The following is a 12,654-nucleotide window of genomic DNA, read 5'->3' on the forward strand; positions in this document are numbered from 1 at the left end:
GAATTTGCGTTTTCAAGAAATATTAGATAATGCTGGGCTTCTGAGCAAATGGTTTGAAGAGATTCAGATCACTGCAATAATGTCAAATGTTCATCTTGTTCCGTTACAGCTTTAGTTTCTAATTTTAGTTGTTCTTTATATAATGGAGGCACTAAGTAGAGAATTTTTTGCTTATTTTAATTAAATCTGGTTGGAGCTACAAAAAAAGAAATAATAAGGAAGTGTTTTTATTTCTATTTTTGTATGACTTTTCTGGAAAGTACTTGTTTGCAAAGTTACTGACTTTATATATAGTCTGACAGCATCATGAATAGAGGGATCTGTAAGATGGGGGGCAAATATGGAGAATTAAATGTGTACTTTTTGGTCTGCCTGGTAACAAACACAGCTTAATTTAGACTCTCTCTGGTCATTACGTAAGTATAATCCCCCTGAAAATCAGTTTTAGCCATCAGTTAAGAGCCCTAAGGCAAAGCTGAGGGTAGTTAATAAGCTAACAGTTTAACTGTGGTAATGAGTGATTTCATGGGGATTTTACTATTATTATATATCATCACTCATGGTTTATACAAGCAGTACTGATTTATTTGTGAGAGTGAGCTCCATTTAACAACAGTATTTTCCAGGAGCAGAGATTATTTATCAGCAAATGGCTCTTTCATGGAAATGCAGGCAATGCACGTTTTTAACTGACACAGCACTTCTCAGACCTCTGAGAAATACAACCCTCTTTTAGCGCATCTGTCTGTGCAACCCCCTTAGTTAGCAGTAGCTCCCTTCTTCCAGGATGAGTAGGTGAGAACAGGTTCTAGTTCCACTTTGTGAATGTTTACACCCATTCCTGGATTGAAGGATTTTCTGCTAGTAGAAAAGGATAATTAGCAGGAACAGAGTTGCTGCTAACCTTTGACACCTTATGACTTGGTCTGAATCCTGCTGCAACCCCCTGATTTGAGAACAACTCACCTGGTTTTGTGCCCTGAAACAGAAGGTGACAGAGCTACCGTTTGGGCTTGGTTCTGCAAGGTGAACTTAACATAGTGAAAACGTCTTACAGGAGTGATCTCTATCTCATTTGACCAAGTTCCTGAACACCTGCATGCTCTGGGACCTCAACTATAGCAAGACTTGTGTTTTACCATGCTGAATTTTGGGGAACCTGACTGCAGCAGAATAAGCTTTGATTTAAGCACTCTGTACCTCATGTCATCTTCTGTGAACATGCCTCTTGCCAGCGCAGTTCTTCAGAGATGCTTAGGAACTCCTGCCTTTGGCCATTTACTTCCATCTCTGCACTGTTCCCTCAGTTGTGCTGGGATGGCTCTTTGTGGGGCCACACAAAACCAAACAAGCTGGTGAGGGGGTATATTTAGCCAGCAATAGAGCTGGGGGGCTGATGCATGCAGAGTAATGAGCAAGCACAGCAGGGAGAGGGATTTAGTATGTGGGAGCTGATTAGACTGGCATGACTCAGCCATGGAAAATGTCCATGGAATGACATTTGAAGACAGGGATCCATAAGAGCCAGCATGCTTTCTGCCCCTTCTTCCTTCCCTCAAGTTTTTGTAAGTAGTTTTTTTTAAAGGTTGCTGTTCCTTAAATGCCTTCCGAATCAAAGCTATGGTTTGCTTTTTCTTTTGTTCTTTTTTTTTTTAATGCTTGTGTTCCTAACCTGGTTTCTTACAGTGGGCACCTGCATGCTTCATGCATACAAAGCCTTGCAGATGTGAAAGGAACTTTTCTCTGATTATGGTTCTGTCATGCTGTTATATGAGTGCAGAAGCTGGGGTATTTACCTGAAAAATCATATGAAGACAAAGATCCATGTGGGCTTTGTTGTGTTGTTGTTTACATTACTGATGAGCACTCATTTGTTGAAAAGCCAAAAAATCAATGAGTGCTTAATGAAAACAGAGATAGCTTTGTTTTTAAAGTATGCTGTAATCTTTTTTTCTTAAAAAAAAAAAAAAAAAAAGTCATGTCTGATTCCTACCTGTAATGTTATTAACCTTTTGTGCTCATTCAGTTGTTCACAAGGTGTACCCAAGAGACCAGACAAGTCAAGTAAAATAAGTTGACTCCGAGCTGAGTCCTCTGGAAATGAAACACAATCTTCCTATTTTTCTCCAGTGTTACTGTGTTTTCACCTTCTACTGCAGAATCTCCAGGATGGATCACTCCATTTCTAAAAAAACAACCTTTGTGAAAAGTATGCTTTTTAAAGCTCTTGGCCTGACTCTCCAGTCAACTGAATACATCTGAATTTACAGAGAGGGGTAGGTGTTACTTACCTCTAGAAAAAAAGAGGCTTGAATACAGAATTTCTCTGTATATCATTTTGAGAGGTTACTTAGTAAATAGTTCAACTTACAGCTGTGTAAGCATCCTTTCTTTTTTGCTTGGAGGGTCATTCCTTTAAAATTCACTGGATGTGCTGGGTGCATCTCCATAACCAGCTTAACACAGAGAACTAACACAGCCAGGGCAACAGTATTTGCTTACTGCGTTGTCAACATCTATTTGAGCAAGGTTAGAGAATGCGATTAAGAGGCTGGCAGATCTGCCTCCACCACTGATGACTGCCACTGGATGAACAGCATTAGTGAGAGGAATTTTTGACGGGGGGAGTAGGGGTGAAATGTCCATATTAGAAAGGAAGCAACACCTTGTAAAACCATAAAAGTAGCTTAAAATAATACTGAATAGCATTTTTATTGAGGAAGTGACATACTTTACTATCACACTAATGGTGCTATAACCCCCTTTCTGCCCTAAGGTTAGCTAAAGTGCTTAACTTGACATACAAATGCTAGAGAGCAAATCAAGTTGGTTACTGATTCCCACTTACTTAAACAGGCAAAGTGGGAGGTAAGGACTGCTTATCCTCTGTAGGTGAAGTTAAGGTACATCTTCATTGCTGACTGCACTGACATTGCTCTGTTTTTGTTTGGAACACTACAACCATTTGATATGAAAAGGATTCACAAATATATGAATAGATGCCTCTTCCCTAAGATAAATCTTTCTTCCTGCATCACCACCACTTAGAAAACATAAAAACTAACTCATCTGAAAAACTGAAATTGCACAGGTCTCTAAAATGATGCTGCATTATTAGGACAGCTGCACATATACATTCTTAGATTACCCCACCCCCCCGCCCCCCCATCCTGGCCCTTTGTGGTTTGTAGATCTGCCCTTAGGGAGGCAGATCTGAAAGATTCCTGAAGCACAGGAGAAACTCTGATTCCTGCTTTCCCATTAGTCAAACTTCTAAATAAAATCCCATGTCCTTTGCTGTTTCCTTAAAGTCTTCCATGGGAAAGGGGGGTGTTGCTATCCTCACTCATTGCTCTGTTCCGTCTCTCCCACCATCCCTTTTCCATCATATCTTTCAGAACAGGGATGGTCATGGTCTATATGCTCATGGGTCATTTCTGTGTCCGGGCAGATACTTCTGTCAATACCTCTGTGTTTCTGCAGCTAATGTGCCAGCTTTCATCTAGATCTGTGCTCCTTCCCCTATCACACACATGAATCTACGTACCTACTTATGGAAATATCTTCAATTTGGCTGGCCTGCTGACAAGGTAGCATTCCCTAGGAGAAGATAAAAACACCTCGTAGGCTGAATATGGTTCTGGGCTGCCGGCTGAACCTGCCCATTTCAGCATATTCACTCTTTGAGGCTGGCATTGCTGTGGTACGGGGCCTGCTCATGGCTGTTCTTTAGGTACTAGTTTAATACACATAATTCATATCTTTCACTACAGATGCCAAATACAGTATACTTCCTCTAGGAAAAAGTCCCTCTCAATAGAATCATTGGCTGCTCTATCTTCCTATAACTGAATATCCCATTATGGGGGGTGATGATTTGAACCTATTCTTTTAAAAGCTGATCAATGTGCAATACCATAATATAACTTAGTTTTATTTTATATGGCTTCTTTTTAATGCTCTATAACTAGGTCCCTGACTATATTACAGGCATGTAAGAAAATATAACCTTACTAAGACAAGCTTACAATGTGAACAACTATGTAAAAATCAATAGCAGAAGGTGAGGAGGAAAAAAAGGATTAAGTGAAGGCCTGTCAGTGTATATTAGGATGACTCTTGAAACAGGTTAGAGAATTGAGAAAGTGCAGAGTGCTACAGAAAATCTGCTTCCAACAGCAAGCATGGCAGGGGAAGACTGCATTAGTGGCGGAAAATTATGCTGAGGAACAGAAAGCAAAGCAGTGCTAGACTGAGAGGCTTGGGTTCAGGCGTAAGGTCCCTGAAGCAGACTGGAACAAAACTGCAGTGGTATCTGAAAACAACACCCATTTTGAAAAAAGATCCTGAAATGAGCCAGGGAATCACCTGAAGATAGTGGGGATGTAGTCTTCCATTTGTCTGCAGGACAAAACTGATAGCAATCTTCTGCATGACATAATAATCATACTGTAACTAAATCAGAAAGATTTTAGAAATCTCACCAACTCAGGCCAATTCATTAGGTTTTACGAAACTGCTTCAATTTGTTTAGCAGTTATTCTAGATAAAAGGGATTCATTTAGTAAATCAGCATCTTTAAGTGAGTTCCCAGAATATCCATTCACTCAGCAAAGCAAAGTATTGGCCTTAAAAAATCAATGTGATCTGGTAATCTCTTAGACCTTGAGAGCTACCTGAAGGCAGCACGGTAATGCAATGGGAGAAACATGGGAAGGGTTAGAGTATATTACATCCTAAAGACAAAGGCATGCAGTTTACAAGGAAAAGTGGAATTTTAATTTAGATCCAACTGCACCAAATATTGAGAAATATTTTTCATCCCATTTTCAAAGTTAAGTGACAAGCGGTGTTGGAAGAAATCACTTGTACTCTCCAGTTATACAGTCCACTTGCTTGACAACCAGTAAGATATGTCCTAGGCCAGTGACAAAGAATGTAAGCCATGAGATAATGCAACACATGACTTGGAACACACTGACTCCAGCAAGCATCTAGGGATCATTGTGTGGGACTGAAGAAGTGCTCCAGCACAATGCTGCTGCAAATAGTGGTTGTGCAGCTCTTGAATCAATGACAGTACAAAGGTGAGATTACATCTGTATATGCCATTAGTGAGACAGCTATAATGATATAATACTGCTTTAAAAAGGATGTGGGAAAACTTGGAAGATTCAGTGAACAGAGACAAGAATGATTCATGGTATGGAAAAAAATGACTTGCAGAGAGCAATAACAGACATTCATTCCATTTAGTTTACCAAATATAGAGGTGACTTCGTTTTGGCTATAATTACCCATAATGAGAGCTTATCTAACAGTTCAGAGCTTTTTCATTTAGTTGTAGTAACATGAAACCACTACACTCTGCGCCGTAATGCTTTGATCAAGTGGTGCACAGCACGTTCCCTAGCGCTGGTTCTGAGGGAAGGCCTGATCTTGAGTACGTTTGTAGGAAAATTTGTTGGTGCCCTCAGTAACAGAAGAGTTTTAGGAACAGCCATAATACTGACTTTGGCAACTTCCCAGATATCTTTTTAAGGAGTCCAGCACTAATATTCCTCAAGGTCCATCTGCTGACAAATGAGAAGAGAAAGATACATCTGCAATTGCATTCAGCATCAATTCTGAAAACACTGAATTCTGTAAGAAGTCAATTTCAGAACTGAATTGTTATCACACTGTGCATGCACATATATGCACATATGCACAGATAAGCATGCACAATAGACTAAAGGCACCTTTACTAATTTTGAAGAAGCAGTCTGAAAAAAGGTGTGTTTTCTAGATCTAGGGCTATTTTTACTTTTTAAATTCCAGGATAAACTTGCTTCCACAGAGCTATTAGTAGCAGAAAATAGCATTATACATTCTACCACCTGAGGATTAATCTCTGTATTGCTTGTACTCCCCTGCTATGCTAATCAAAACAGACTGAGTAGTTGAAGATTTTTGCTCCTTAAGGAGTTATACAAAGACATTCTATCAGAACACTCTGACAGCAATTGCTTTAGTTTGAAACTATTAGGAAACAGAAAATCTCAATATCCAATTAATCAGTCTGTTTACTATATGAGATATAGATAAGCAATCCTAGTGTATCCTCACTTCGGGCTTGATCCTGCTGAAGTCTGTGGTATTTACTTCAGTAGGAGAAAAAGGAGACCTGTAGGAATAAACACTCTTCTGCCAACAGCTTGGGTATGTGCAGACTACAAACAACTAGCTGTTGCCAGGATATTGTATTAATCCTACCATTATTGCAGTGCCAGTTTCAAACATGAAGTCCCAGAAGGTAAGGGAAAATGGAGAATCTATTAGCCAAACATTTTTGTCAGAAAGGAATTTCGACAGAACAATTCATTGTGATAAAAAATAAATATGCTGGGTACTTCTGAACACAGAACTTCTCTTACAGGACAAGACTCCTTGCTTTACCAGGTTTAACACTGCAAGAGACAATTTCTCATTCCTGCAACTGTACACCATCCAGGAAAGGCAGGCATTGCTCAGCCTAAACTCTAAGGAAGGGGTGGAGATTCCACAACAAAAAATGTCCACCATTAAGAGGAAATTGCAGAGTAATTATGCTACCTTCATACAGCTGAAAAGCTTTGGCTTGCCTGAAAGAACTTTCTTCTTGTAACCTGTCAGGCTGTTCAGCACTCACCACCCTTTTTCTGCTTACTCTCCCACTCAACCCACTAGCCCTTATTGGCAAAATACCAGAAAGCTTACTTTGATATTTTTCAACCACGGAAGTTCTGCACTGCAGAAAGAGCTGCAATACAGGTCCAGACACGGCTACAAGTGTCACACTTCAGAACACGGTGAAGCGCTCACCATGATGGTCATGTATTTTCCTGAAGATCTGGGCTGTGAGAGCGGTTGCCCAAAGAGAGTGAGTGAGTGAGTGAGTCATCACAGTGCTATTGACTAAATGTATGCTGTCCATATGTTGGATGCATCAGCTGGCAGGGGCCCAGGAAAAGCTGTGGTGTCTGCAGCTTCCTTTCTCTCCCATCTGGCATGGGCAGAGTGAGGAAGCATCAGTGGGTGCCAAATTAAAGAAGAGGATAAACAAAGGCACAAGTAACCATGCAAGGGTGAAGCTGTTTTGCAAGCACTGGTGGTAATTCAAGAAGTCTTAAGCGATCACTTCAAGGATCACTTCAAGCCTCACTTCCCAGACCTTTATTCTTCTAAGCAAAGTTTATTGTTTCACATGATGGACCCTGTTAACCATACACGCACAAAGTTCTTGTATAATTAACCTGAACCTTCGACTTTATATGCTCAGCAGAGTCCCTTACAAACACTCTTTCTGTTGAGGCAGACGATACGTTCAGTAATGGAGCAGAACAACAATGTAGAAGATTTCTCCCTGAATGTATTTTCTGTCACTCCTTATCAGCCTAACAGATCTGATGTCCTGGTGTCAGATGGTGATAAAGCTGGTGCCACTTTGCTCTTTTCAGGTGTGTTTTTGGGGCTGGTGGGGATCACATTCACTGTGATGGGATGGATAAAGTATGAAGGCATTACTCACCTGGAATGGACTCAGTTACTAGGGCCTATTCTGCTTTCTGTCGGGGTGACTTTTATTCTGATTGCTGTTTGTAAATTCAACATGCTTACGTGCAAATCCTGTAAAGAAAGAGATGAAAATACATCAGACATTGACCAGATGGCAAGTGGGCAGTCTTTTGTTTTCACTGGAATTAACCAGCCTATAACTTTCCACGGTGCTACAGTGGTACAGTATATTCCTCCACCATACCCAGCCCAGGAAGGCATTGCTGTGAATCCAGCCTACCTTCACCCCGTGCTCAGCTGCTGCGGTGCTGGTTCGCCCGGTGCCTCACCAATTCCTACTCCAGACTCTCCTCAGTTCTGCCCTGCCTACACTCTCGATAACCCAGCTTTTACACAGGACGAGAACTATGCTACTTATCTGACAGCGGACACAAGGACTCAGAGGTATGTCTTCTGAAATGCCTTAGTATACTTGGACACAGAATTCTGAATATTTTTAAGTGCTAAGTATGATTTCAAAGGAAACAAATGCTACTGCAGGGTGTTATTTCTTCAGACTTTTTTTTTTTTTTTTTTTTTTTTTTTTGCTTTGTTAGTAGTATTCCTAGGGTAAAAACTATGGAGACATACTTTTTCTGAGAAGCATTTTCATCCAAATTAAAATCACTTATGAATCCCTTTCAATTTTCAATGTACTAAATCTCTTGTTATTTTCAAAGATATTACTATATAAGCTCCTGTCTGTGGATTTTTTTATGCTTATCTTACTATCTTTTGATGACTCCTGACCAGAAGGTTATATGTGTGGACAGAGGATTCCACCTAAACAGAATCACAGTACAAGACCCAGTGCACAAACACTGTTTTTGCAACGAAAGATCAGTTCCGTACCAGATGTTCTCTCTGCTAATTATGCACTCTCCTCTGCCACTGGAGTAACCTCCCAACCTTTATTTTTTTCCTACTTTGGGGGTATATACAGATCACAGATATTACAGAACAGTGTGAAACTGCTTTCATCAGATATAAAATAATTTATATAGTTATTTTTAATTATATACTTTCTAGAATATAATTCATTTAGTTCCTTTATCAAAGTGTATTTGAAAAATTGCTGGCGAACCCATTGTCCTCAGCACCATGGGTGACATACACAGGCAGCATGCAAATGCAGGTCACATCTTGACGTTATTACACTTTACACAAAGAATACAACAAATGGTTGGATTGCAGTAAAACTTCACCTTGTAGCATTGTCTCAAGCAAAACTCTCACTGAAGTCAGGAAGTGCTTTGCCTGGATAAGGATGACAGGACACAGCAATGAGATTGCTGCTATGCTTTGTGTTTGTTACATTCTCTTTCTGCTCCAGCTCCTCTTTCTATTTTCAGGTCAGAAGATAGTTCTGATGAGCCAGAAGAATCGCTAGAAGACTATGCCTGCGATGACCTGTCCCCTCCCCGTTATGAGGAAATATACCCACTGTCTTCATGAAGAGTATAAAATAAGGATGGACAATGGACTGCACTTCTAAGAGATGTCAGCTTTTTAGTTCCCAAGTATCTTTTTTTCTAAACACTTGCAGGCTAAGCAAGTGTGAACAAGATCTTGGTCCTGATACAGAGTTCAGTATCACTGAAGACATTTAACCAACTCCTTCTCACATTTAACCAATCCCTTCTTTTTCTCCCTCAGAATTCGCTAGCCCTTTGCTATGCAGCTTAATAGCAAAGCTATTACACTCAGGGACCTAAATCCATATTAGGGTTCCTAAACAAGGAGCCTGAATTTCAGACCTACTGAAATCAGTGTGAGCTGTGAATGCACAAGGGGTTTGTAGAAGGTCATGATTGCTCCTCATCATTAGAAACCACTTGATTTATTCCTGAGCTATTTTGCCTCTTAATTGCTTGGGAAATTTCAGAAGTGCCCAAAGGTTTGATGTGCCAAAGTGCCTATAACATCTTAATCCTGTCTAATTCCTCAGCCTAGCTCACTCACGAGTAAGCCCAGTACACAGATTAGACTTCCTCTGCTTGGTTCACCTGCAGGACCCAGTCAGGTATGCACCCCGAGCTCCCTGAATGAATCAGGGCATCCTACAATAGAGATTAAGCAGAAATTGTGCCCTCGGCCCATTTTTACACGGACATCTACGAGATTCCGCATGCATCCAAAATGCAGCCACTACAAATTCAGTTCTGTTCCCTGCCCGATGGGATGTAAACCCACCTCCCAGCAAGAATCTTAATGTTTATTAGCTTAATGCCCTAAATGAAAACTGCACCTTCCTGAAGCCTTGACAGAGGCCTGTGGTCCAACCAGTTCTGAGGGCTTTAACAGCCACAACTCCTGTCTGCTGCACCCTCAGTGCAGAGCAACAGCTGTGGTGCAAGCCCTCTTGAGGGCTCTTCTTTTTTGCATGTGGGGCGTAGGCACACAACTTGGGACTGCAGGTCCCCCTAGAGCATCCAAGTAACTTCATCCTTCAGTGAACTTTCATGTTCAAGTTCTCCTCTCAAGACCAGTATGGTTCCAGGCACTGTATCCACAAATGGATTTGCAGCCAGACCCAACAAAGGATGGAGCTCTAAAATCTTACAATCCAGAGTAGTGGTCCTGAAAAGCCTTGCTGAGGTGGTCTAAATGCCAGGGCAATGAAAATGTCATGAGTCTTTTCATTTTTACTTTTTATTTCCACACATGCCTAAAGTTCAGCTTTTGAGTGTGTCTAGAAGTGCCCTGACACAGCTGCACAAGCCAGTACATACTGTGTGCAGGAGCCCCGCAGGTATTTCCTGCCTATCTCCCTTGAAGGGCTCAAGCCAAACGCTGCTAGAGGGCAATGGTGACAGTGCAAAGCAAGGGAGCTGTGCTGCCGGTGTGCACTCAGGCCAGTCTCCTGGCTTTGAATAGCACAGCTGAGGGCAACAATCAATTTCTGAACACGTGAACTTTCTCTTATTTGCCAACACAACTGTTTCAGTTCCAGCCAGTTGTCGTTAATCTGTGAGGACTTCCTGCACTCAGAAACAAAGTGCAGCCAGAAAGGCCCCCTGGAGCTAACACGCCACAGAGCCCAGCACACCCGGACGCGGTCTGTGAACGCTCAGGCGCTTTGGGCTGGAGGAGTCTGGTGCTGAGAGCACGCAGGCAGATACGGGACCTAGCTGGCTGCACAGCTGGAACCCACTGAGTGCCCACGCAGCCTCACTAGCCATCAGGAGACACAGCTCTGGATGGAGGGATGCATTCAGACCGTGCGCCAGCTGCCTGGAGCTCCAGATGCACACTGACCTCCCTGTCCTGCTTATTTAGAGCATGTCAAGAAATTAAGCCTTTTTGGAGGGGCGCAAGAAACAGCAAGCTGCTAGAGTAAGTGCTGTGCTCGCCAGTGCTGGAAATGACACCAATAGAGGTTATATTTGGGACAGGGCATTTAAACTGACTCAAAGCTGGATTAGCAACGGTAGCAGCATCTACCAGACAGTGATTATTAACCAAGCGCAAGGTTTTTCTCACTAGAGGAATATGTGGCATAAAGAATTCAGCACCAGTAAGGCCTGGTGTTAGTGGGCAGCCTGTTAGCTGGAAAAAGGCAGGTACTCTGTGTTCAGCATGATCTCCACGGGATTAAGTGAGAGATCAGCAGGTCTAAAAATAAATGCAAGGCTCTCTTGTGAAATCTCCTGCTCGTCTTCCAGACTTTACACAGAGGTGAACTCATCCTCTGCAGCAGGAAACTGGAAGGTCCCAAATCCCCAGTTAGTTCCACATGGACAGATCCCTGCACTTAGTACGTAGTTTGCTGACTCCAGCGAGTGCTGCAGGAGCACAGAGGTCAGGCTTGATGAATCCAATTGCAGGATCTAATTTTCTATCTAATCCCCCTCCCTTGCAACAAGAAAATGCCTTCAGTCACAAACCACAGACTTTTTTTGCTGTTTTTTTTTTTTTTTTTTTTTTTTTTGCAAATGCATGGAAAGGCATGTTTCATGGGGTAATCATGGCTTTATTTTTATGATGTCAAATCATGTTGTCAGGGCAAATGTGAGAAATCCAGAAGGCTGCACTGCACATTACATATGGGTTTTAAAGTTTACTTTTGTAGACACTAAGTTCATTGAAAGAGCCTTGGGTTTCTTTTTTAGAGAGAAAGGTGAATAAATAAATTTAAATAATTATATATTAAAACAGTCTTGACCCATCAGATGAACTCCATCCCGATTCTATAGGAGTGCTTTAGTGCTGTATAATTATTTGAAAAATTCCAGCCTGATGACATTTCTCTGCCATTCTGATTGCCAATTATTGTTTTTAAGAATATGGCAATATTCTGTGAAAGCTTTTGTTTCTCCTCTTCCTTCCTCCTTCCACTTTCATCTTTTCATTTTAACACCTTTTATCTCTAGGCTTGTTGTTTTTTTACTGTATCCTCCGTGATATAACTGTCACATTAATTCAACTCTGAGCACTCTGACCGCTTATTTGTCCTACCAGGAATGAAAGAATAAACATATTTAGCCAGATCTTCAACCCAGGTAAACTGGCACAGCTCCATTGATTATCCTGATTTAAATCCTCAAAGCACCTGGAAGATTATCTTTGAAATTTTGCTCAGTTTGCTTGCCATTTAAACTACAGCTGTCAGAATCTATTTAAATGAAATCACCTTCTCCCAAACTGCCAGTGCTATTGCGGACCTGCAGAACAACACATTATTTCAGTGAGATGCACCTTAAATTCTAGCTGCAGTGACAGTGTTTTATGTGATTATTCAGCCATGCATATTTGAATGGGTCGTTGGGATGTTTCCTTAAATGACCCCATTTACAAGATTTTGACCGTAAGCTGGTTAACCTGTGAAATTTGGTAGGGTTGCGTCTATCGATTTAAAGCCAAGTAGTGTGTATTACAGTAAAAATGCTGAACATGGGCACTCTGGGAGCTACTTCAGATCACTAAACGCCACGTGCCAAATGCAGCTGCAGGCTGCTAATTTCTCAACAGGTAAAACCTGGTTATTGTCCGCTGCTAATTTCTCAACAGGTAAAATCTGGTTATTGTCCGCTCTCCAGCATCGCAGCAGCGCTGCTGCACCTGCGAGGCTCCGGGGGA

General features: G+C 41.5%; 1 protein-coding gene across 1 annotated transcript; it reads left to right on the plus strand.

The window, feature by feature from the left end:
* Window positions 1–7,313: 7,313 nt before the first annotated feature.
* On the plus strand, window positions 7,314–12,076 carry LOC112987114 (transmembrane protein 174). The gene is made up of 2 exons (XM_026106826.2): window positions 7,314–7,980; window positions 8,928–12,076. Exons 1-2 carry the CDS (start codon window positions 7,352–7,354, stop codon window positions 9,028–9,030), a joined length of 732 nt encoding a protein of 243 aa, XP_025962611.1. The 5' UTR covers window positions 7,314–7,351; the 3' UTR covers window positions 9,031–12,076.
* The last annotated feature ends 578 nt before the right edge of the window (window positions 12,077–12,654 follow it).

Source organism: Dromaius novaehollandiae, chromosome W (assembly GCF_036370855.1).
Source record: "Dromaius novaehollandiae isolate bDroNov1 chromosome W, bDroNov1.hap1, whole genome shotgun sequence".
Classification (NCBI taxonomy): Eukaryota; Metazoa; Chordata; class Aves; order Casuariiformes; family Dromaiidae; genus Dromaius; species Dromaius novaehollandiae.